At 29.5% G+C, this 25,759-nt stretch overlaps 6 protein-coding genes and 1 long non-coding RNA gene across 12 annotated transcripts in view; 4 read left to right on the top strand and 3 right to left on the bottom strand.

Moving 5' to 3' along the window:
• The first annotated feature begins 105 nt into the window (after window positions 1–105).
• LOC100880479 (required for meiotic nuclear division protein 1 homolog) lies at window positions 106–5,829 on the top strand. The gene is made up of 5 exons (XM_076532545.1): window positions 106–929; window positions 1,031–1,145; window positions 4,450–4,669; window positions 4,741–5,098; window positions 5,179–5,829. The coding sequence occupies exons 1-5, from the start codon at window positions 621–623 to the stop codon at window positions 5,338–5,340; spliced, it is 1,164 nt and encodes a 387-aa protein (XP_076388660.1). The 5' UTR covers window positions 106–620; the 3' UTR covers window positions 5,341–5,829.
• On the top strand, window positions 1,766–4,276 carry LOC143264594 (glutathione synthetase-like). 2 transcript variants are annotated; one of them, XM_076532542.1, is made up of 4 exons: window positions 1,766–1,903; window positions 2,293–2,935; window positions 3,013–3,419; window positions 3,477–4,276. In XM_076532542.1, exons 2-4 carry the CDS (start codon window positions 2,304–2,306, stop codon window positions 3,899–3,901), a joined length of 1,464 nt encoding a protein of 487 aa, XP_076388657.1. In that variant the 5' UTR covers window positions 1,766–1,903; window positions 2,293–2,303; the 3' UTR covers window positions 3,902–4,276. The 2 variants fall into 2 exon arrangements, with proteins under 2 accessions (XP_076388657.1, XP_076388656.1); XM_076532541.1 differs by having other exon boundaries at window positions 3,013–4,276.
• eIF2Bepsilon (eukaryotic translation initiation factor 2B subunit epsilon) lies at window positions 5,587–14,440 on the bottom strand. Of its 3 annotated transcripts, none has more exons than XR_013038396.1 (4): window positions 13,500–14,440; window positions 12,188–13,424; window positions 11,531–11,664; window positions 5,587–6,334 (listed from the first exon to the last, which is right to left on the bottom strand). XR_013038396.1 is itself a non-coding variant. In XM_003700282.3 (3 exons), exons 1-2 carry the CDS (start codon window positions 14,175–14,177, stop codon window positions 12,192–12,194), a joined length of 1,911 nt encoding a protein of 636 aa, XP_003700330.2. In that variant the 5' UTR covers window positions 14,178–14,440; the 3' UTR covers window positions 11,437–11,664; window positions 12,188–12,191. The 3 variants fall into 3 exon arrangements, 1 of the variants encoding a protein (XP_003700330.2); XR_013038395.1 differs by lacking the exon at window positions 5,587–6,334 and adding an exon at window positions 6,428–7,030; XM_003700282.3 differs by lacking the exon at window positions 5,587–6,334 and having other exon boundaries at window positions 11,437–11,664.
• On the top strand, window positions 7,023–12,076 carry LOC100880366 (rabphilin-3A). Of its 3 annotated transcripts, XM_012298366.2 has the most exons (10): window positions 7,023–7,174; window positions 8,431–8,582; window positions 8,690–8,825; window positions 8,899–9,369; window positions 9,429–9,973; window positions 10,031–10,185; window positions 10,285–10,544; window positions 10,639–10,785; window positions 11,012–11,435; window positions 11,548–12,076. In XM_012298366.2, the coding sequence occupies exons 2-10, from the start codon at window positions 8,503–8,505 to the stop codon at window positions 11,673–11,675; spliced, it is 2,346 nt and encodes a 781-aa protein (XP_012153756.2). In that variant the 5' UTR covers window positions 7,023–7,174; window positions 8,431–8,502; the 3' UTR covers window positions 11,676–12,076. The 3 variants fall into 3 exon arrangements, with proteins under 3 accessions (XP_012153756.2, XP_012153755.1, XP_076388645.1); XM_012298365.2 differs by having other exon boundaries at window positions 9,429–10,185; XM_076532530.1 differs by lacking the exon at window positions 11,548–12,076 and having other exon boundaries at window positions 9,429–10,185; window positions 10,979–11,154.
• Window positions 14,441–18,513: 4,073 nt separating the features above from the next.
• slf (C-type lectin domain-containing protein slf) overlaps window positions 18,514–25,759 on the top strand; it is a 13,912-nt gene continuing 6,666 nt past the window's right edge. Inside the window, exons 1-2 of the mRNA XM_012298369.2 lie at window positions 18,514–18,664; window positions 19,006–19,141. Of these exons, the coding sequence (XP_012153759.1) occupies window positions 19,006–19,141 (136 nt within the window). The 5' untranslated portion in view covers window positions 18,514–18,664. The remainder of the gene's footprint in view (window positions 18,665–19,005; window positions 19,142–25,759) is intronic.
• LOC143264595 (uncharacterized) lies at window positions 19,845–20,981 on the bottom strand. The gene is made up of 2 exons (XR_013038397.1): window positions 20,422–20,981; window positions 19,845–20,325 (listed from the first exon to the last, which is right to left on the bottom strand). It is a non-coding gene; the product is annotated as an uncharacterized LOC143264595 (long non-coding RNA).
• Window positions 22,786–25,759, bottom strand: part of l(2)37Cd (general transcription factor IIIC subunit l(2)37Cd) — a 13,080-nt gene continuing 10,106 nt past the window's right edge. Inside the window, exon 9 of the mRNA XM_076532531.1 lies at window positions 22,786–22,953. Coding sequence (XP_076388646.1) covers window positions 22,803–22,953 — 151 coding nt within the window. The 3' untranslated portion in view covers window positions 22,786–22,802. The remainder of the gene's footprint in view (window positions 22,954–25,759) is intronic.

Raw genomic sequence — 25,759 nt, 5'->3', positions numbered from 1 at the left:
CTAGAACTTAAGTTGTGCAGTTTCTTGTAATTGTAAATATAAGTAAATATTTTAAAAACCAGCTTTCCCATAAATATATTTTACTTACGAAATGGCAATGAGTACACAAAGTGTAATTGTATATGTTTTTATTTTTAATCGTATAATTGTTACATAAATTGCAATGTTTGAATGCGATTACAGTTTATTTATATTTATTTTGTCGAAAATTCGTCAGATATTAGTAGTGATGTACGCTGGTTCGAAAACTCTCATAGTGGAAATGATTTTTTAACAAATTATGAAAGTTTTATAAAATTGTAGCATTACTATCATTTTGTCATGTATGAAACTCAGCCAGCCAATCATCATTTTGAATTGTATAGAAAACGATTGTAGTGCCCTTATTTTACGGTAAATTTTGGTAGCTTCACACTGTTTTATCAACATGGAACGAATTATAACCTTATCATGAATCGAAACATCGGCATGCAACAAAGCAAGGAGTGTTTACCAAAGTACATCAGTTGATCAATAAAAAAACTGTGTATATATTTAATTGAAAATTGTATTGCATATTTACTGTTACGTAATTAATTCTACTGAAAATATAAAATCTGTTAAACATAATATTTAGCAAAATGAATTTTATAACAATACAAAGGTGTATCATATTAACCTGCAAAAGTAACATTAATTTTAGTGTTTGTAAAAAGTTCAGTACTATTTCATTTAATAAAGTGTTTACAGAACGTGTTCTAATTACAAAATCAAATCTACAGTTAAATCAAAAGAACTTGTATACTAGTGCATTACAATTTAATACCGAAGCATTGTTTAATAAACCTCAAGAACTTAAGAATAAGAAGGAAAATAATTATCCAGTTACTCATTTAAAAAAGAGACCTAAAAAGAGAAAATCATTATCTGCCGACAAAGGAAACACTGAAGTGAGTAACTAATAAACCTTTATATAATCTTAATTATATTGTAATTGTTTTAGTTAATAGTCTTCTAATTTATAGTACTTTATTTATCTGTTTGATTATAGTCTTGGAGTGTGAGAGCATTATCTACATCAGAAGAATATAATTTGGAAGATCTAGTGAAAGGCCTCCTTCAAGAACAGTTATACGAACCTCATACTATAACTACATCAACTTCCTGTAAGTATATAAAATTAATAAATTTAATATCAACAAATATTTTAAATTTAAAATAATATAGAATATGGTATTTGATAAATAGTAACAACATGTATTAATTTTATTTATATCTTCCAAATACAAACATTTGTAAACATACAAATTGTCTTAAAGTTAAATAAAAAGATTATTGCTAATAATTACTTTTTATTTAATGAAATGTACATACTTTACATTTAGATAAAATTTATTTTTTAAACGTCTAATAAATTACATTTAATTCTAATTTTCATAAAGATATAAATATAAAGTGAATGAGTGAATAATAAATATGTGTCATGATGTATGCTGTATAGGTTATTATTCTTATAAATGCAACCGTTTACAGACAAAAGTAATAAAGTCTAATATTAAAAAACACCAATAATTTATAATAGAAAATCTCAATGCTGAGCAAATTATTTTCAGTTCTAATTTTTTTTGCAATTCAAATAAAAATTCGATATATTTACGTGTAGCTAACTTCAGATTAATTGTTTCGCAGCTACCTTCAAGCAACTAATATATCGAACTTTATTCGAACTTATATGCGAAAGAGATAAAAATTTTAGCAAATGACGTCAATTATTTGATAAGTAAAGACATGATTTTTTTTTATTAGTTATCGTCAGTTACATGCGTGACAAATAATTTTAAATTTATGCGAGTGTCAGTATATAAACATAAACATTGATTTAATTTATCATTTGTCATTAAAGTTTTAAAGATTTCTCAGTAAGGTAAACTGAAATTAATTAAGAAAGAAAATTATTATTTAAGAAAAGTAATTGGAGGCTTATATTTTAATGTATAAATTTCACTAACAGCGTATTTTTTTAGTTTAATTTTAATTATTGAATTAATTTTTTTCCACATGTAGTCAGATTAATTTTTAGAAATTAATAATTCATTGGCATAGTTGAATCATGATAATTTATTAATTTAAAATAATGTAGGTAGTTTAAAGTTTGAAGAGTAATACAGTAGCAAATTTTATATCTAGAAGTATATACCTAGCATATATATATATATATATATATATATATCTAGAATAAAATAGTAACTTAAATTACTTAAATTTATTTAATAGTAATTAAAGGAGATTTCTTATAAATTTTTGCAATAATAGAGGGAAGAATTATGGATTTAAACCTACATTTACCTACTTCTAAAAAAGAACTAGAAGAGTTAATGGAAAAGGCGAAGGATTGGGCACTCATGCATGGGATGTGTATGAAATCAAAACAAAACTTTAATAAAAACGTTTTGCAATTTGCACCATTTATCCTGGTACCTTCTCCATTTCCTAGAAAAGAATTTGAAAATGCTTGTACAATGCAAACAACATTAAACATATTAATACATAGAGTTGCTCAGGATTACAACTTTTTGAAAGAAACTTTAGAAGAAACAATAAAGGTTGACAATTTTACTAAAGAATTATTTGACATTTGCACAACTGTTCATAAGGAAGGAGGGTCAGCACAAAAAATATCTCTTTGTGTACTACGTTCAGATTTAATGTTGGATACAACTTGTCCAAAAGAGGATATGAACAAAAAATGTATTCCATACTGTTGTTGGAAACAAGTTGAGATAAATACAATTGCTTCTGGGTTTGGATGGTTAGGTCCCGTATCAACAGAATTACATAAATTTGTATTAGAGGAACTTGGTTGTTATGAAAAAATAAAAAATCTTCCTGAGAACAATGCATTACAAATTATATGTTCAAGCATGATTGAAGCATGGAAGATGTATGGAAATCAAGAGTATGTTTGTAATCAGTTATAAATGTACTTAGAATTTTGAAACATTAATATGAAAGTGTAATCATGATTGTTTACAGAGCAGTAATTTTATTTGTTGTTGAAGACATTACATATAATATATGCGATCAACGTTTTCATGAATTTGAAATTAGGAAACAGAATCCAAATGTTAAAGTTATCCGCAGAAATTTAACACAATTAGCAGCATCTGCTAAATTGGGTCTTAAAAAGGAATTGATAGTAGATGATTATATTGTGTCAGTAGTGTATTACAGATGTGGTTATGAACCCGGACAATATCATACACGAAAAGAATGGGATGTAAGATTATTAATAGAAAGATCTTTAGCAATTAAATGTCCTACTATTCAGTATCATTTAGCTGGAACTAAAAAGGTTCAACAGGCTCTTGCAAAGCCAGGTGTTATTAACAAATTTCTAGAAAATGAAAAGATATGTGCAGAAATTAAAGAAATATTCACTGGTAAGCCATTTATTTTGACAATACATACACCATACTATATTATGATATGTTGTGCAGAGCTTTATGCATTAGACTTTAATGAACATGGAGATGCTGCTATAGAAATGGGAATTGCGAATCCTCATCATTTTGTGCTGAAACCTCAGAGGGAAGGAGGTTGTAATAACAAATATGGATTAGATATAAAGCATTTTCTAGAATCTATGAAACATAAACAAGAAAGAGTAGCCTGGATTCTTATGAATAAAATTCATCCTCCAATTCATAAAAGTTATATGATAAGACCAGAAAGTGATATGAGTATGAAATTACAAGAATTAGTTTCTGAATTAGGAATATTTGGAGTTATAATTGCTGATGAAAATAATGTGTATGTTAATAAGCTAAGTGGTCACATGTTACGTACAAAGTTAGCTACTGCTAATGAAGGTGGTGTAGCAACCGGATTAGGTGCATGTGACAGTCCATATTTAATCGACTAAAATATGTGTTCAAACAATATTTGATGCCAAATAACATTTTATTATAAACTAATTATATGATTAGTTCCTGTTTATTAAATTTATATTTCATTGTTATAATTTTAATTTTCTTGTTACTTTCTTTTGATAACAGTTTTTAAGAATAAATATATTTTTTGGTTTCTGTTATGTATGGTATATCAAGTTGTAGGATTATTAACAAATATCTAAGGGAAAATATGTGTATAGTGGTGATATGGAAACAGACACTGAGAATGTAATATCTGACATCATTACTTCAAAATTGCCAAATATAATTAAGTAAATGTTACAGACAATATTCAACAAAAAGATATTTTTATAGAATTTGTTTAAATGCATTTATATAATTCTGTACATCGGACTTGTTATTTAATTACCTTAATGATCTTCTGCCCCTGCATTTTTATACAAATTACTACAATTAATTATTAATCATTTGGAAGTGATATATAACATTTGGTACAGTATTAAAAATTTAAAAAGTAATTATTTATTTTATTATGCTTTATTTATATTATTTTTTGCAGCTTTACCAGATGTCATACATGCAGTGGCAAAGTATCAAGTAGAACATGAACCGAGAGAAATCTTTTTTTTTCGAGAAGGTACTGTAGTGATGTGGAATATTTCTGATCTTGAAAGTGAGAATATTTTAAACTTTTTAAAACAATATGAAGAGAATTGTTATATGGCAACTATTGTACAATCTGAAAGTGAAATGATGTGTTACAGCTATGCTGATAATGGGTAACAACTTAACAAATTCAAATATTTTAATGTTTTTACAGTTATTTCATAGTTATATATTTACTTTACAGAAAACAAAGTCGTATAAAAGATGGTAATATAGTGTTAGGTTCAAATGCAACAAATTTAGATAAATTCACATTTTCAAATGCAATGGCTCAGTCAGTGAAATTAGGTATATGGGAAGCATCTTTAGACATTTACATAAATTCTATAGAATTTGTTACTGAAGATTTAAAAGCTGGTAGGAAGTTGCAATTAACTCGGCAGGAAGTATTAAAAAAACAAGGAGAATTATTTGCTTTGAGACACTTGATCAATTTAAGTTCAGACTTGTTAGATGTACCTGATTTCTATTGGGAGAGAGATGATCTGGAACAGCTTTATCAACAAATTTGTTCATATTTTAATATTGCAAAACGTACAAGAGTAAGTTACTAGAAAATATTAACTGATTATTACGTAATATTAGAGTTTTTTAGTGCTGAATTATATATTTTATTTTATAGGTAATAAATGAAAAATTAAATCATTGCGTAGAACTTGTGAGTATTTTATCGGCGCATTTAAGCGATCGTCATCATATTCGGCTAGAGTGGATGATTATTGTTCTTATCATGGTTGAAGTTGTTTTTGAAACATTACATTATATGGATAGATATTTTTCATAGTGTACATTTAAAATAGTATGTAACATAATGATAAACTAAAGGTATGTGACAATAATTTGTACATTATAATTAAAAACTGCAAATCTTAGGTTTTTTATTTTTGATATTTTTTATTTGTTCATTAGTTAATTCTCGTTGATGTTTTCAAATAAATTGTTATGTAAGTTAGACTAAATTATTCTGTTAATGCTGCAAATTAGTACATTTTCATATCAAATATGACATTAATGGATTAATTAATTCTGATCTTCAACATTTATAAAAAATTTAAACGACATTAGCGACTGCGAAATGCAACACGTCAATAGTTGCAATGTAGTACAAGGACACTCGCTTACCGCAAGACGTTATTTCCGCTTATATTTGCGCTTATTGACATATAATTAAAACGAGCTTCAAGAATTTATGCAAATTGTTTATCATTATGACAATTAATATCTTTCTTTCATTTGTATCAAAATTTTGTTAATAAAAAGTTCCAAAACTTTATTTTTTGTTTAATTTATTCATTACTTTGATTATAGAATAAAATGCACCATATATAATTAAATACAGCATAATTTATGAAATTTACCCTGTAATATATTGTTACATTTGTCATGTTACAAAAATATATAAAAATTTTAATATTATAATCATAATAGTAGTAATTTATTATTTCTTAATTTTATTCTATTATAAATTCATATTTTTTTTTACTTTGTTACAACAGTTCAAAATATTTTAAATTTTATACAACTTATAAAATAGTGTAGTTACAATATACACATTTTTTACAAGTGTACATACAATGTACACATTTTTTTTACTATTTTATTTGTATGTAGCATAAAATGATAGTATTTAAAATAATTTCACATAATTTTCATTTGAAATCATTTTTGAAGCACACAAAAGGAATTTTTTCTTTGTTCTGTCATCATAAAGCTGTTTTTATCAGCAAACTTCCTATATAGGTGTATTCCTGCGAATCGTACGCATGACTCGCACCCTTCTACGCTCGTATCGGAAGTGAAACGGAGTCCAGCAACAGGAGTGGATCCAGAATGAGGGCGAGGGGGGCAATTAAACAAAATTAATGTTACAGTTATTTTTATATGGACAATTTATTATTTTATTTTACTAGTATATTATTCTACTATACTACAACCGTAAATTCAGCAATTGTACTATCCTACAATTGTTATTGTTTTACTATTCTACTATACTGCTAAACAATTATATTATCATTCCAGTATTTTATTTTCTAACTATTTTATTACTGCATTATCTATTATTTCACTATACTACAATCCTATTATTCTCAATTTTACTATTCATTATTCACTATTCTACTATTCCAGTATTATATTATTGTACTAATTCTACTATACAATTATTACTATTTCATTATTTCACTATTCTACAATTTATAATTTACTGTATAATTTTAACACCAAGAACTGAAAATAAAAATGTTAATATCCCATGTAATCTTAAATAGTTAATTAAATAAAAACTTCATAAATTTAAACATCAAGGTATATTTACAAATATACTTTTTTATGTTTAGCTCCCCACCCTTGCGTAGGGCTTCTAGGTACACCCCTGACCAGCGATAATAGCACCCACTTGTCGGCTAGCTGATACCGTGGCAAGTGCAACTCTGCGCCCATCCGTTTGTCCAAACGATTAATGTCCTTAGAAATGTCTTAAAATCAAAATTAATATACGACTAATAGATTTAGTAATTGCTCAACAACCAGTGAATTGTTCATAGTTAAATAGTTTCGAGTGATCTTTACTTTTTTAATTAAATTCTGCCCTGCTAGAGGCTGTTCAGCAGGGTTGTCTCGTAAGTAAACTTTCCACTTTTTCAAATATTTACCCTGTTCAAAGACTTCCGGCTAAGTTGTATTAATTGTGCATTAGAAATATCATATTCATATCGTAAGGAACATACTTAATTTTCTTTCATCTATTTGAAATTCGAATAATAAAATTAGTCATTCTAATAGATACCTGTTTTAATCGAATATTAGATAATCTGCATGGCAATTTTTACCGTGACATAAATAGTTATTTTATGACGAATGATTTAACGATGTTTTAATTGAAATTTTTGCTCGGACATGACACACAATTGCCACGCGTCAAGAATCTTCCTATCACAATTAATTCCCGCATTTCTTTTTTCGTTATTCAGCTGTCGAAAGTTATATTTCACGTCATTTTATACGGAATATTATTATTTTTATTTCGTAAACAAGTTTTTAAAACGTACATATGTTTCATTAAGGACCTTTTCGTAGGTGATGCTTTCTATAGCAATAATTTGTATTTTTTGTAAATAAAAAGTATATGTCACATAAAGATGTTATTATATAATGTTTAAAATGAAAAATTTTTGTTTTTTTTTTGTATTGTAAGTGTTTAATATGAGAGCAAAAATTGTTGCAAGTGTGAACCATTGAATTATCGATTTAGGTTCAAATATAGTTTCCCTTCAGCTACTTAAACGTAACGTAGGGACGATGGAACTGTAACGAATACTTGTTGCGCGTCTATTTTTAGACGTTCCCTGTTCTTTTAAACTTTACCTTCCCCTTCAAAGTTAATATTCTTCGATATTTGATTTATAATCAAATCGCAACTTTATTCCCATTTTAGTTCGGGAGTTATGTTTAGACTTTTTTTATAACATTTACTGTTATTTAACCTTTTTATATATTTTATCGATGCATCTTCGAATTAAATTTTTTCTTGAAAGAAAAAAGAGTGCGATAATTAATTTTTCGCATTATATAATAAAAAAATAATTTTAAAAGAAAGATGATTGGTAAATGTCTGAAATAATTTATTTATTATTCTTTCTACTATATTAATGAAGTTGTACATGAATAATTCAATTTTTAAAATAGTACAAATAGCTGCAGTGATTTACACCGTTGAATGGTATGGAAGGAATGTAAAGACATGAGAATCTACATTCCAGAAAATCCAGCATTAGAAAGAAGGAAATTCTTGAAAGCATACACAACATTCTATCCATTCCTTATTTCCTAACACTAATAATTACATAAATGGTATTGATATTTTTTTTCTTTACAGATGTCTACATACTTTTCATGATGTTGATGATATATTTGGAATAATTAGAGGATTTTAACAGATCAATCAATAATGGATGTTACAATGAAAAATGCAAGTAGAGGAAGCAGCTGGGTCTGTCCCAATGACCGACATTTAGCATTGAGAGCTAAGTTAGTATAAATACAGTTATAATACAATTACATGTTATGCAAAGTATTATGATTTTGCATTTATACATGTTTTGCTATTTTATAACCAATGAAAATTTAATATTTAGGCTGCGAACAGGCTGGTCAGTGAAAACTGGTTCTTTAGATTCATCTTGGGGCAATCCTAATTTTTATTCAAGTGGTACAAATAGATGTGCGCAGTCTTTTGTACTTACCGAAGAAGAGCAACAGACAATCATACAGGTATATATTCACCTTTATCAAAAAATTGTATCCTTTTTCAAGTTTAAACAAATTCCACTTTTTGTATTATCAGGTAATCCAACGAGCAGAAGCTTTGGATTTATCAGAACAGGAAAGAATTGGTAGATTAGTGGAAAGACTGGAAAATATGAAACGTAATGTATGCATGGTTACAGCAACAAGAATGAATGAAAGAAAAAATTGCAGTAGCAGATGCTCCAGAAGTGCACACTGCGTATGTTCTTGTGCCCTTTGTGGTGAGAAATTTGGTGCGGTGTTAGGTGCAACACCAAGTCTATGCAAAGACTGTCGTAAATATATATGTCAGAAGTGTGGCATTGAAACAAATGAACTTAATTCAATGCTTTCAAACATTTCAACTATGAGAGAAGAAACAACAGCTATGCAACGAATCATTAAACGATCAAGCAGCAGTCAGAAACAATACCTTTGTCGAATATGTGCTGAAACCAGAGAGATGTGGAAGAAAAGTGGTGCTTGGTTTTTCAAAGGAATGCCAAAGTATATCTTACCAGAGAAAAAGGTATGTCAATATTATGTTTTAATTTATCAATGTCTTACTTTATGTATTTTTTAATACAGGAACGAGGATGGTCGAGATCTATTCACAAAACATCTACTTGGATAAGTGGAGGTAATAAATCTTTGGAATCTGCTGAACTTCAAGATTCTTCCTCTGATGAAGAAGCAACAAGACGTTTGGCATTAGCCAGAAGACAATCTAATTCATTCTCTAGCTTACAAAGGAATCAAGACAGTATTACTAATAAGACTCATTCATCATTTTCTACTTCTGGTCAATCAACATCATCGGGACAACCATCAAACAGTCTCTCACCGTTGAATAATCGTGACGAATGTTCAGATCAATTGGATAAATCGACTCTTTCTATCACCTCTCAGTGCAGTCGCCTTTCACCGACTACTTCTGTTACTAGTCCTCGTTCACGAACAAACAGTAAAACGACTTCCGATTATCCGATCGAGCAACGTGTATCGTTCGAAGACGAGATTATGGACGAGAAGAACAGAAAATTAAACGATATTAATGATTCAAACGATGACATTCATAAAGCGGAATTCAGTACACGTAATCAGTCTAAAATCTCTCAGGTACAATCTCTCAGGTACGTAAGAATAATGAATACAAGGGTAGAAGTTTGTCTGATATCAGTTGATTGCAGATCCAGTTCCTCAACGACGATTGTTCCGATGGAACATATTTCAGGTCAAGAGAAGTACATGAATCAGGAAGGAAGTCGAACGTATTCGGAACAGGAGAGTCTGTACAGCAATGTCAATCAGATCAATGTACCACGGCTACAAAGGTGGGAATGCGGTAGGTTTGTAGTATTAAATGTAACGAATGAAATGTTTGTATAAGAACGAAGTCAAATCATTTAAATGAATATGTAGACAATACATTTATATATTTTAGAAATGGAACAAAACTATGGAACTCTAGAAGTCTCCTTGCGATACGACCCAGCAGTTCAGTGCCTCCGATGCAAAGTGGAACGAGCCCGAGGTTTACGTCCAATGGATATCCATGGTCTAGCCGATCCGTTCTGCAAGCTAAACATATTACCACTGGCAACAGTAACGACTACGAAACGACTTCGAACAAAAACGGTTCATCAAACGCGGGATCCAGAATTCAACGAGACACTGAACTTCTATGGGACAACAGAAACCGATGTACGAAAAGTGCAAGTTCTCACAAATAACTGTGATCATGCGAAGACAATGGTGTAATTAAATACACGAGAGGTTAATAATTATTCTGTGACAGATATGGAACGGCAAGGCATTGCACATTCTGATTCTCCAAGACGATCCGGCAGGCCAAGACTTTCTGGGAGAGGCAAGGTTCCCTCTGCATGAGTTACATCCACGACAAACGAAACGTTACAACGTGCCACTGCAAAATCATTATCCAGTATGTATATTTTAATCACGAATTATCTAATGTTGTGTTCTGCCACATTTGTTCATTATTTCCATTTTTTCTGATCAAATGCCTAAATTAATTTTAATGATACACAGAATTTTTAGCGTTGATCACCACAAATACAATAACCTTTTGCGTTCTCAATTTTTCGCGACGGTCGACTTTACTTACATTATTGCAGACACTAAGATATAAGAGCTCGACGTTGGCATAGGTGGACAATGAAGAGGCAGCTTGGGGCGTGTTTTCCAGTGGACGGGGACAAATACAACTTAGCTTAGGGTACTGTACTAGACGCGGGGCATTGATGGTTACTGTTCACCGAGCTACGAATCTTCTTCCTATGGACAGTAATGGATCTTCCGATCCATTTGTCAAATTGTGCCTTATAGAAAATGTGACGAACAATCATCGACAGCGTATTTTTGACTACTCGTTTGCACGTATTACTATTAGAAAGCTAGTGTCAAAAAAGGTTGCAAATTGCAATGCACAAAACACAAGTGTCAAGTGGAAAACCTTGAATCCAGAATGGAATGAAGAGTTTGCTTTTGCTGCTCGATTAACAGACCTCATGAAAATTACGTTATGTCTCACAGTATGGGATAAGGACTTTGGCAAGAGTAATGACTATCTAGGTAATGTATCAGTGTATAATTTAAATATTAGAAGATAATGTATACAATATTGCTATATTTTACAATGAAAATCAAATAGTTATTCAGCAACGTACCTCCCGTGTGTATTTAGGCGGACTCGAGCTAAGTTGTAACAGCAAAGGAGCCAGATTAAGACACTGGATAGATGCAATCAAATTTCCAGATCACCGTCATCAAGCTTGGCACAACTTAACTGATGCTATTTTGCCTACAGAATGAAAGATTATATTTCTATTTTTCTTAATATACTACTCAAGACATTTTAATAAGATCTATAATCAATGTGAATTATAATCTAGAAAACATAATTTATTTACACACGATCTACAGCAGGCATGACCAAGTGTCTTCCTGCCATTTATATTGCAGGCCAATCAAATCCCCAAACACCCAAATTTAGGAATTCGAAGATTGATAGCCTAGAAAAGGGATGAGGGAAGCATATGTGAATAAAGAGAACCTAGGATTTGGAAGTTTGGAAATTAGAAAATATAGTAATTTAGAAATTTGAGAATCACCACTTGATCATGCCTGATCTACAGTATTGCTCAAAATGTATTATTTGAACAAATAAGGTTAAAATAATGTAATAATAAAAATGTTGTATTATACATGACAAAGTATTGTTTTATATGATAAATTTGAATTATATCGGATCTTCAACGTTAAGTTATTATTTACTTGTTTTACTTTAAAAAAGGAAAAAACTTCATTTCATTTTAATACTTAACTGTTTTAGCTAGAGTCTTCATCACTAGAATCTTCTTCAGCTTCTTCTAACCACTGAATAAATGGTTTTACTGCTGTTCTTACTTTATCATTTTGAATTGTGTCCATATTTTCATCACTAGATTCATACCATTCTAAAATTTTTTCTTCTGATAATACATCTTTGTCATAAAGTAAATGTAATAAGTGTTGCACAAATGGAAGTATTTCTTCTGTAGTACTTGCAACTTCTTCTATTGCACGTAAACAGTTCTCTTGTGCATCTTCCGTTTTAACATAATTTAAAACTATTGATTGAAAGTAAATCAGCATAATTTTTAAGTTCTTCTGATAATTTGAAGAAGTTACAGTTTCTTTCTTTTCTGAAAGATAATGGAAAGGTAAACTCAATATAGCTTTAATAACATTATATGTTACTTCGTTCATGGTAATATTGTAAGCATATCTTGACGAGTTTATTTCCAGAATTAAGTTTTCACAATTCAATTTGTCTTGGAAACCTCTTAATAAACTATCGATAACTTCAGACAAAAACATATTTGTATCATCTGGAATTGGAGAATTACGTTCAGAATCTTCATCGCTGCTTGTTTCCGAAGAATAAGCATCAGATTCCATCATATCATAGTCCTCAAAGAAATGAAATTCATTATCTGCGTCAATGTCTGATATATTTTTGACGCAAACTTTATTGTCTTTTGATTCTATAAATGAATCAGTGTACTTTGTTTCAATATCAATTTTTGTTTGAGGCTTCAATATACATCCATTTATTTGACTATTTTGTTTAATAAAACAATTCGGAAATATTACGCTATTTGTGATCACACAATTATCTTCAATTCTAGCATTTGATAAAATATACGAGTTTTTAATGGTGACATTACAACCCACAGAACAATTTTGGCCAATAACAGATCTTGTAATGAAAGTACCATTACCAAGTGTACTGTTCTGACACAGTATACTGTCCTTTTCTAATGTACAACCTTTAGCAAGCGTGCTAAGTTTGTGTTTGTAAGTACTTCTAGGCATATAGATAAAATTATTTAAATGTGGTATTGCATTTGGTGTAAGTGGGAAACTATGCCTATTCAAAATATCATGATTAAGAACATGATACGCATTCCATGACACAATTGGCAAACTATAATCTTCAGGATTTAATTGATGCCAATAAATTCTAGAATTTAAGATCTCTTCATTCATCAATACTCCTCTGATAAAATCTTCCATTGTCTGTTAAAAACTTATTGTATTAAACTATTTATTACTTTTAGACTATATGTTACTATTTATTAAACAAAAACTTACCTGGAAATCAAAATTGTCAGAAAATAATGGAAGCACAGAAGGAGAACATAAATAAACATGAGTATCCATATAACAAGTGTTAATGTCGACTTCACCATGATCCAAAAACCAACTTAGTTCTAACTCAACTTTCTTCTCGTTGTCCCTCAGTTTGCTATAATGCAAAATCTTTTTAGTGCTTTTGTCAGAAACGACTAAACACGTCTCTCTTTTCAAAAGAGAATCATTCAAGGAACCAACGTTTCTCAACAACATAGTCATTGTGGTAGCTTTATCTTTCTCAAGTTTAGCACAATGTGCGCTCAAAGCATTCATAAGATTGGCATTAATAAATGCATCTCCTCTTATTAATATGAAATTGCCACGAATCGATCCTTTTGCATCGATGTCTCTCAGAGCATCGCCAATGGAAGTACAACCTTCTGATACAATTAATGAAATCGATATCCTTAATGACTTTTTCTCTTTGATGTATGCTCTTATTAAATCTACATGACTGCTACAATATAGGAACAGTTCTTGAACTTTGGATTTAATTAGAGTTTCAATTAAATAATCTAAAAGCGGTACATTTATCACCGGCATTAAAATACTTGGAAATACATCTTGCATAGGTGTCAAACTCGTCACGAAATCATCCGCAAGAACAACTGCTTGTATAATATCTTTCTTACTCATTTTTGTATTCGTTTGTTTGTAATTCACAAAGAACTTAACTATTTGTTACAGGTTATGTGACTCTTGACAATCTTATTCCCTTTAGAATTGAGCATAATAGAATTCAAACGTATTTAATCATCATTCACTTCACTGAAATATTATATGTATGTATAAATACTTTTGCTATATTAGAAACTTAAATATCATATGGTTATTCCAAGTTCGTATAAGAAGTACTTTAAATTACTCTTATTATAGGTGGCGCTGATTGATAAACAGGTGGTTTGTAAATCTCGCGCCAAAAAGGAAATTCCGGCTTCATAACTTTGTAATTAAACGTATGATACTTATAATAATTGTGATTATATTATAAAGGTTATATACAGTATGTGAAAATTGCATGATAAAGTATGAGAAATGTGGTTGTGAAAATAATTTTGCAAAAACACGAGGTTATATATTAAGGACTAATAAATCAGTTTTAAAATGACATGTCAAACAAATAGAAAATTAATTGTTGCAGTTTTAAAGGTCATAGAAAATAAAGGGGTTTTCTAGATACAGTCTCTTAGCATTATTACGACTTTGCCAGACGCGCGTTCTAAATTTTATAAAGTGAAGAGACCCCATTCGGTGGCAGTGTTAAATTATTGAAATGAAACGCTAAAATAGAACTCGGTGTACGCTTCTGGAAGTATCAATTTCATATAGCGCTGCTCAACAAGGGTCTAATTTATGACATCCCCATATCGTGACAAGAACTATACACATAACGCGACATTACCTACCAGGATATTAGTGCATCTGTTAATAATTGATCAAGGTCTTGTCATAAGCATTAATGTAACTAAAGATCGATAATAATGAGCCGTTTTCCTTGACAATGGCATTTCATAGATTGACATTCATTAATATTTTAGTTCCTTTTGTTCCGTGTCCGTCTTTAAGTTTCATGTTCATATTAATATTGCAAAATTATACAAAATTTATATACATGTAATGTAAAGTTTATAGGTAAAAAATATGATGTCAAAGAGAAGATGCGTACATTCCGCACGGTTGCCGGATCTCGACTGCCCTTTTCTCGCAGCTGGAAAATAAGTAGAGTCTGGGACATTTGGAAGCACATGATCACTTACATAAGTCTGTGACCTGTGGGAACAAACTTATCATCAAGATGCTTGAATGTGAGAAAATGCAACGTTTAACAGCGCCACAGAGAACGATTGCATTATACACGCCCCATGAAGCGGCTTGTGCATGTCATTGGCAAGTAATGCAGGCTTCTAGAAGGAAAATGGCAATGTAGGGGAAGGGAACCCCATTAATTTTTATGCTTTATACGTGATCTAAACTTAGATATTTTTAGACTTAGAAATGCTGAAAATTTTGAGATGTAAGGTTAGGTTATTTGGAAAATTCTCATTTAGGACTTTGTGAATTCAGAAATTTAAAAATTTGGGGATTTAGGGATTCAGAAATTTGAGAATTTGGGCTTCAGATATTTAAAAATTTGGGTATTTGGAATTATAAGAATGTAAGAATATAAGAATTTGGAGAGTTTCAGAAATTTGGAAATTTGGGGATTTGTGGGTTCAGAGATTTAAAGATTTGGTGACTTAGAAATATGAGAATATAATAATTTGAGGATTTGGGTATTTAGAGATGTAAAGATTTGGGGATTTAATAATTTAGAGAATTAGAGATTTAGGGTTTTGGAAATTTGGAATGCAGAAATTCTGGTGTTTGAAAATTTAGATATCTAGGGACTTAAGCAATTTATGAAACACTTCTGAAACAATAAATACTCCTACAATTCTACAATAGATATTAGGTCAAATATGACCTCATACTAAAACTTTTAGCAATTAGTATATGTATATTAATACTATTAAAAAATATAAAACGATAATAGAAAAGATTTACAATGAAATCCAATCATCCGCAGATTTCTACGAATCATCGGAAAATTTGGATCAGACTTGAAACGACCGATTACATACTTTCCATAAAAGGTGGAACAATGAAGCTAATCTGAATAAGGAGTTGTGGTGCAGTTGACATTGATTACCACCTATTCCTGTCAGTATCTTCGATTACCACGGTGAAAGTTAGCACGTGATGCATCTTCAAGGTTATCCATCTAGAAGCGAGATGCAGATTAGCGTTACTATTTAAAATTCGGATAATGGCCATTTAATGCAGAAAATGATCCGTGTGAGGCCACAGTTAATCAACCTTTAATGAATAATCAAATACTAATTAAGGTCATTCGTGAAGAAGCAACACAATGCTTCCATAACATTTGTGTCGAAAAATGCTACATTTCATAAGAGACTTAAAATTGACCAACCGTGAGGCCTCGATTCATTAACTTTTAATTGTAACCATCGCTGGTTAAAAGGTTATTTATGAAGAAACAAGATGCTTAATATTTCTATATAAAATTTTCGTATGCATATTCAAGCAATAAAATTGTTTAGTTTAATTAATTTTGTGAGGCCACAATTTAATATTTGAAAAAATCCATGTAAAACAATAATCAATTCAATTTTAATTATAATTAAACAGACATTGAAGTTATTTATGAAACAAGAAAAGATGTAGAATAACATTATTATATAAAATTCGAGAATCAGTTTGTGGCAAAAACTGGTCCATGTGAGATCATAGTTTTTAACTTCAAACATTAGTCAAGATTATTCATGATTAAATAACAAAATACAGATTTACATATTTGCATAAAATGATCATTTGAGGCCAAAAATAACCTGTATTAAGTGATAATTGATTAACTCGGAATTTCCAATTAAGTCATTCACTAATCAGATTTATCTAGAAGCAATATGATACAGACTAGCATTATCTACAATTTAAATACGAACGTTTGAAGCTAGAAATCGTTAGTGTGATGCCATAATCAATTAACTCTTACTTATGATCAAATAGCAATGAAGGTTATTCGTAAAGAAGTAACAAGCTGAAGATTACCATTTCTATGTAAAATTTGAATCTAACTGTTTATACGCTACAAATAAGCGTGAGGCCATTTTTATTACCTTACAAGATGTATTGGTGCAACTTAAAAATTTCTGCAACCTTGATAATGATCAACGTTTTTTTATACAATCTGAATATACCTTTTGAGGTTGCAAATAATAGATAACTTGCATGAGGTCAATATTCCGTAGTAGTACTCTGTCGTCCTCTACTCAGAATTTTCTTTAATTCCTTTTTCTTTCAATTAAATTAAATGTATGATGCTAGACAACGATGACCTTCACAAGATAAAGAATAAAGATTTTATCTAAAGTTAGGATATGACAGCTTGAGGTCATAAATAATCAACATGAGGCCATAAATAACCAACATGAGACCATATTATTCCACAAAGTTCATTTTTGTAATACTAAAGGTAATTAGAATTTTCTTTCAGTTACTCGATCAAATGATGCCAGAGTACGGCGACCTTCACAAGATACAAATTAACGATTCTACTGAAAATTACGATATGTTCACTTTAGGCCATAAATAACCAACATGAGGCTATACTGTTGTACCAATTAATTTGTATAATACCAAAGCTGGTTAGAATTTTCCTTCAGTTATTAGAATAAATTAAATTCCTAATACCTGACAACAATGACCTTCACAAGGTAGAATGTAACGGTTTTATCTAAAATTAGGATACAATATTTTGAGACCATAAGTACCCAACATGAGGCCATGCTATTTTACACAATTAATTTGCATAGCGCCGATTAGAATCTTTTAGTTATTAGAATAAATTAAATTCATGATGCCAGGCAACAATGACCTTCACAAGATAGAAAGTAATGGTTTTATCTAAAATTAGGATATGATATGAAGCCATAAATACCCAACATGAGGCCACACTATTTTACAAAATTAAACTGTAAAATATTAAAGCTAGAATTTTCTTCCAGTTGAACTCAATTTTTGATGCCGGACAACAGTGTTCCTCATAAGATTAACGATTATATCCAAAGTTTTAATATGACTGGAGACAACAACCTACATGAGGCCAAACCATCTCACCAAATTAAGATAACATTAAGGTTACGTAGAATTAATTCGTTATTTTATGAAACTAAAGTATGATGCCGGTTCCCGATGGCCGCCCACAAGGTTCCCGTTAATTTTAACCGAACATAACGAGGTAAAACTTGAAATTTATGCTTTTATCCTCGTGCCGAAGAAATCTTGAACGTGCACGCAAGGTTCTGGTAAAACTAAAATAATTATAAATCAGAGTTGTTAAATCAATTTGTGACTAAGGTCACAAGCAAAGAAGAGTCTAGATGAGTCCTTGTAACACAGGGTGGGATGAGTCTCTGTCATGGTGGGGACTATTTCTATATAATCGTCAGCGAGGTGCCCGTCTCTCCATAATCCTATCAGTGACCACGTTTCTTTAAACGACAACCTCTTCGTTCACCTCCAGTGTTTATTAAGAGAAAGGCGAGAGAAGCGTGTGAGACAAGGTGAGTGCTGAAGGGAAAAAAGTTAATAATGAATAACGTGTACCATCTTTCTTTTTTCCCATCAATGTCAAGTACTTTTATTACATTGTAATACAAAGAAAATACAATTTACAATGAGAGTGGGGTGGGAGAGGGATATAAACTTGAAATAATATAATTATCCATGAGAACTGAAAACGAGGTATAACTAAAATTAAGTAAAATTTGAAACTAAAAATTCTTAAGTATTTTTTATTTTAACAATGACTTTAGAATTTTGTTAAAAGTAAAATATAAGATATATAGGAATTTAGCAGGTAATATTTTGTTGCAATGTTAAAATAGTTATATTTATTTTCCAGATGATTTTGGTGCCTCTGGCCGTGGTGTTTTTCACGGCGCTCGTGAATGCTCAACCGGCAATAAATGAAATTCGGCCGCAATCTAATCGACCAGGAAGATTTCTTTCTCTTCCCATACCGCAGAAGTGTGCGAACCGTGAGTAGACTTTTTTTATTTACGTCTAAGAAATTTTGACCTAGTAACACAGTTATGAACCCCACAGAGCTATAAAGGTTTTTCTAATTTTCACTTAAATAATAGTGAGACATAAAGAGATAAAGATTTTCATTTCTGCAAGCTAGAATTAATTTTTCAGGTTGAATTGCTTTTTTGGTATAAATCACTCTGTAAAATTTTGGGGTTTGTAATTGTGCTTTTGGTCCAAATCAGTATAGTAATGTATGTATTACTATAGGTATAGTAATATACATATTACTATACTAATACTGTAGTATTAATAGTACTATTGTAGTAGAACTAATAGTAATCAGTATTTATTATTAGTAATAGTGAAGTATAGTAATGAAATGATATAATAAAGTAATACAATGATAGTAATATTCTACTATATAGTACTATATAATACTATACAAAAAGTCCTTCTTTTAAAATATTTAAATAAATTAATAAAAAATTACCAAATTAAAATTGCAACAGATCTAAACTTAACAAGGCGTACAAAGTAAAAATCTAAAATTTCTATAATATTAATAATAGTAATAATAAAATATGCAATAACTTAAAATTTCTTATCAATACAATCTATGTAAAATAAACTAATTATTATACTAATTACATAAATAATTACTTTCAATGTAAAACACAAATTTTGTATTTAATTTACATCTTAAACTGGCAATTCCAGTATTATTTATCTTACAATTAGTGACGCACTAAAAGGGTTAAGTTCCCCCAAAGAAAACAGAAAAAAAGACACTAGAAAAATTTGCAAAAATTTATATTAAACGTTTTTTTATGAATTACTATAAATTACCTCTAAAATATTCTTATTAAGTTTTCGCAAAGCAAAAAATAAACCCTATTTTCAAATCTTTTACAATCTAACAAATAACCTGAGAACTTCTGTGTGATTAGCATAAAAATGTGGTATCATTGATATCACAAGGTCCTTTCGATCAAAACATCAAAATATTTTGAACAAGACTGGAATCCTACATATCACAAAACCGAACAAGAAATATTTTGAATCAATCGAGTTCCTTCTAAGATTAAATCTCAAGTACGTCACTTATTTACCCTATCTAATACGAAGGATGAAACACTATACCCGGGATATTCACCCGGGTATTTAAATGCTCTGGCACGTTCTCCTGTGGTCGCTGAAAGAAATCGAGGTTAAACCGGCTGATACACGTTGAAGAAGTCTCTCTCGCAATCTCGCATCATACATTTTTAAACGTGCAACAGATAGTTACCTGAGTGTTGTGCAAGCACTTTACTCGGTTGTTCACTTTTGACGGTGGGTGCCTGGCGAGGTTGGTTAGCTCGTGTTAATAAGTCGGCAAAAGAGGATTGCAATAGTGGCGGCGTATCGCATCTTCGATGCACTTTCTCAGATTTCGAATTCAACATCGAGATGCCAGGATGTCTGGACTCTTTCCAAGATTAGCATGGAAACAACAACATTACGAAACGAACACTGATTTCATTTATTTTGCATGCGTCGTCCTATTGTTTTCGTTCCTTATTTATCATCCGCCGGTTCTCCAAGTACACGTGTACTGTAAAGAGCTGGAGATGTCCATTGCGAATTTGTAATCTGGGTCTTCGTTTCCGTGTGCTGAACGAGTAAGAATTCGGTGGACTTCCGGGACGATCTGGTCAACCGGTTCAGTTGGATCGGGTTGTTCACGTGATAAACGTTTATAGGTCCATCGATTCGTGTCTAAATCGATCCGTGATTGGTGTTAGGTCATTAAAGTTACCGTTATTGTATAATACGGGCTTATTACTATCGCTGCAGTATTATTATAATAATATACCAGTATATTACACATTAATAATATACTATTATATTGGTATATAATATAAAAACAGAATTAGTATTTAATACAATACTATTATTTACTAATACTATTGTTTAATATAACATTATTATTTACAAGTACTACAATTTAATATAATAATATTATATACTAATACTATACATATACACTGCAGTTTATCATATACTTATATTAAATACTATGTTTAGTATAAGTATATGACTAATAATATGTATATTACTAATACTGCACTAGTATACTATATTAGTATAATAGTATGTAATACTGATACTATTTTAATATACAATACTATGTAATATTACTACTATATTAATATATACTAGTACATAATATTAATACTATATACAATCACTACACTATGAAATACTAAAAGTATATGTATAGTATTAACATAACTATTAATATCGCTACACACTATTTGTATTACTATTGGTACTAGTACAGGTTATTAGTATTGCTGATGTATAATACGTATCCTATTATGACTATTAAAATTGGTACATGGAATAATTTTATTATTAGTACTAGCATATGTTACTACTGTTGCTGTGGTTTTACGCTCCCACATTTAATTAATATTCTAATATTAGTATTCTAATAATTAATATTCTAATAATTAGTATTCTAATTTAATATTCTAATATTTCTATTAATATCACTATTACTATTATTATAGTTTTACTATATACTAATATTACTATTGGTATTGGTAGATGCTAGTTGCATTACTATTGGTATTAGTATATAATACTAGTACTATTATACTACTATACATTAATAATGTTATAATTTACTGTTAGTATTATTACTGATAGTATGTGTCATTACATACCTATACTGTTATTATATGCTATTAATATTACTGTTAGTATTGACAGATGTTTTCTGCATTACTACTAGTACTAGTATACTATTGATGTTATTGGTATCCTATTAGTATCATGTAGTATTATACATACTACATAGTAGTTTTATATTAGTACTATGTGTGTATTATAATTATTAGATAGTATTAACTACTGCAATAGTTGTTAAATACTATTTTTGACTAATATTAGTACGAAGTAATATCAAGTATCTATTTACTATTAACTATTGGTAACTATTGTAATAATTGTTGTACTATCAGTAATATTATGATACAGTATTATTCCTGCAGTATTTATATACATCAACAAATTAATATAGTATAAATATATTCTACTAGTATCATTATTACTATTAATAAAAGCTATCAATATTACTACTAGTACTAGTGTATATTACTGCTGTTACTATTAATATACAATATGTTTCCTATAATAACAGTAATTACTTTATTGTAGTAATAGTAACAGAATACTGTAGCAGTAATAGCAGCAATATAAATGTTATGTGTGTGTTGCATATTATATAATATAGTGTTATATACACTAGTAGCACTATATTATTATTAGTAGCAATGCATTATTATTACTGTTAGCAACCACTACTAGTATCAACCTTTTTCATAGTGTGAGTATTAAATACTAGTATTGACATTCTCAACACTGTGTGTTACTATTGTTATGAACATGTGCTGTTACTATTACTATAGTAGCTATTATTAATTTTACAATATTTATGTACTATTACTAATAATGTCAATACTATACTCTTAGTTCTACTAATAATAATAATATCAATATATACTACAATATCAAGTATTATTACCAGTATACTCTACACCTTATCAATATATCTATTAATATTCATATCAACATCATTAATCTTATCAGTATACTATTAACAATAAATTGTCAGACCATCTATTAATATGTCTCAACTATCAGTACAGATATCAGTAAATCACTATTGCCACCACTCCGCTTCGATATCCATTGGTGTTCTAGTTTAATACACACATCCGGTTGCCGGCGCTCTCTTGTTTCATCTTCTTTATTCTGGTAACATCTCCGCCGTCTATGTGGTAATAAACGTAACTTGTTTCGAAATAAAATTTATGAGAATCGGGTGCTCGGTGAAAGTAAAAAATGCAAGGCACATCCACTTATATCAGCCTTAAGGACGAGCTGTTAGAAAGTTAATGAGATCCACCAATCTGGGGGACATCACATTGTATGCGTTAGCGAAAAAATGTAACACCCGCCAAAAGTTTCGTTAAAATTAGTACAAATTTAAATTCGTGAAGATTCAAAAACAACGCATATTTTAAGGCTCGTCAAAATTTTCCAGGACGAGTAAAAAATGAATGAAACGAATAATGTATGGAAATTTTGAAACAGCTGTTAACGTAGTAGTTGTACAGAATACGTGTAATGAATTATAAGTCATATAATTAGATGCGTTTGGCAATTAAAAGAAGATTCGATCTACCTTTCGAGAGACTACATCCAGCTGATTATGTCAACGCCGAAAGAATCTGCCTACATAATTTTTAATTTATGAACAGGGATTTCCATAAAAAGGCAGCCAGTTACATAACGCTGTATCCATCTACATACATGCATATTAATTTAGATCGGTGGTAGTTAAAAAAACTAATGAATAGTAAAATTGATCGTCCATTTCTGTCGCAGTTCTTTTCGGATATCGTTTTGAAATCGTTAATTGAATTTCTGGTAAAAACCGCTTATGCGCCGGAGAATTATGAAGCATGATGCGACCTTTAAACAAAGGAAGAATGAAAAGATAATTCATTAAAAGCGAGCGAGGACCTTGATGTCTTAAATACCATTTAATCAAGATATTTTTTTCAACCTTCGTGATACCAAGGAGCTCCGCGATTAACGAGTTGCCGTTGAATCGATCATCTGATAGTTACAACATGTTGTTTGTATGGTTGTTTGACTGACAACTTTACAAAAGGCCGGCGTTTCGTCGCCACGAAAATGTCAGGAATTGTTGCGAAACGAAAGATAATTCCATCCTGGCTCTCGTTATTCACCTATACAATGGTGTTAGTCTTTAACCGTAAACTTAAATCCAAGCCTGTGCGAAACCTACTTTCTAGACGACTTTTAATCCACCATAGATTCATCACTATCCTTGTATTTGTTTATTGGTACATAGCAGGGATTATCCTATAGGGATATTTATAGTTGATGACACAAACAAAAAATTGTTATGATAATGATATTTAACAATTGGTTGGTAATTATTGTAATAGTAGTATTTAGTAATTAATTTTCATTATTATGATATTATGAAATTATTAGCTAGTAATTATTATCATAGTTAAGTAGATATTGATTATTATAATATAGTTTATATTCATTATTAAGATCTATTGTGGTTACTATTATTGCTAGATAACTGTTGTAATAAATTTTACTAGTGATAGTAAAACTAATACTAGTAATTGATAAATATTGTGATACTTAATATTGCCAGTTATTAATTATTATAATACTTACTGATAGTATTTTAATAATTATAAGTAATATCTACAGTTCACTACTATTACAATAATTACCCCTAGTAGTATTATATGCAACTAATCCTTATTATGATGGTTAATACTCTTAATAAACAACTATTATGATAATTAGTTTTAGTAGCAAATAGTTATTAGGATGTTGAAGTTTACTAGTACCTAATTATTATTGTTAATAATAGTTAATAATTGTTGCAATGATTAGTAGCACTAGTTAGGAACTATTATTATGATTTATTCTACTAACCCATGATTGATAAAACTAGTAGAATATTATAGTTAATATTAACAGATAAATATATATTATTACAATTATTCCTACTGATTAACTACTTAATAGTTGTTATAAGAGTTAATGCAATTATCTTGCAATTTTTCTAATATTTAAAATTATTTGTACAATTGTTACAGTTTTTATTTAAAAATTGTATTTAATTGTATTTAAAATTATTATTACAATTATAAAATTATTGCAATATTTAATATTATTGTTACAATCACTATACATACTTATCATTAATGCCACTAGATACTAAATATTATAATAGTTACTAGATAATTATTACCACTAGAGGGTAACTATTATAATATATATTAATAATAACTGATAACTATTACATTAGTTATAGTTAGTAGTTGGTACTTAATATGATAGCTTATTAGCTAAAATTATTAGTATGTAATAATTATGCTAGTTAATACTATAGAGTATAGAGTACCAGTTATTACTAAAGTTACTATTAACAGTCAACAATTATTATAATAGTTTACAATACTAGCTAATAATTATCATAATATTTATTGCTACTACAACAATTATTACAATAGTTAATTAACAATAGTTAATAGTAAATAGATACTTGATATTACTACATACTAATATTAATCAAAAATAGTATTTAACAGCTATTGCAGTAGTTAATAGTATCTAATAACTAGTGCAATAACTAACATTGGTATATACTAATTATAATGATAGTTATTGCTAATAATTATTAATTATTATAGTAATTAATATTAAGTATTGCATTGGTTTTCAGTGGTAACGTTAATTAATATCAAGTTAACTTAAATAAAATTAAATTAAATTATAAATTATAACAATTAATACTGTTGTATACTAGTTATTATATAAGTTAATCCAAATTTAACTTAATTTTATGATTTACCATAATAAAATACTAGTTATTACCATAATCCTTAATGTTGCCTATTCGCGCATTCAAAATGGATGTCACGACCCAAGACTTAAAGAGACCGCTATCTAAACGTACTTGTATTTGAAAAGAAAATAATTACAGAGAAATACCGCGAAGAAAAAGGAAACTCATT

The sequence above is a fragment of the Megachile rotundata genome, chromosome 6, assembly GCF_050947335.1.
Source record: "Megachile rotundata isolate GNS110a chromosome 6, iyMegRotu1, whole genome shotgun sequence".
Classification (NCBI taxonomy): Eukaryota; Metazoa; Arthropoda; class Insecta; order Hymenoptera; family Megachilidae; genus Megachile; species Megachile rotundata.
The sequence above is the reverse complement of the archived record's forward strand: the minus strand, read 5'-3'. Positions and strand labels throughout refer to the sequence as shown.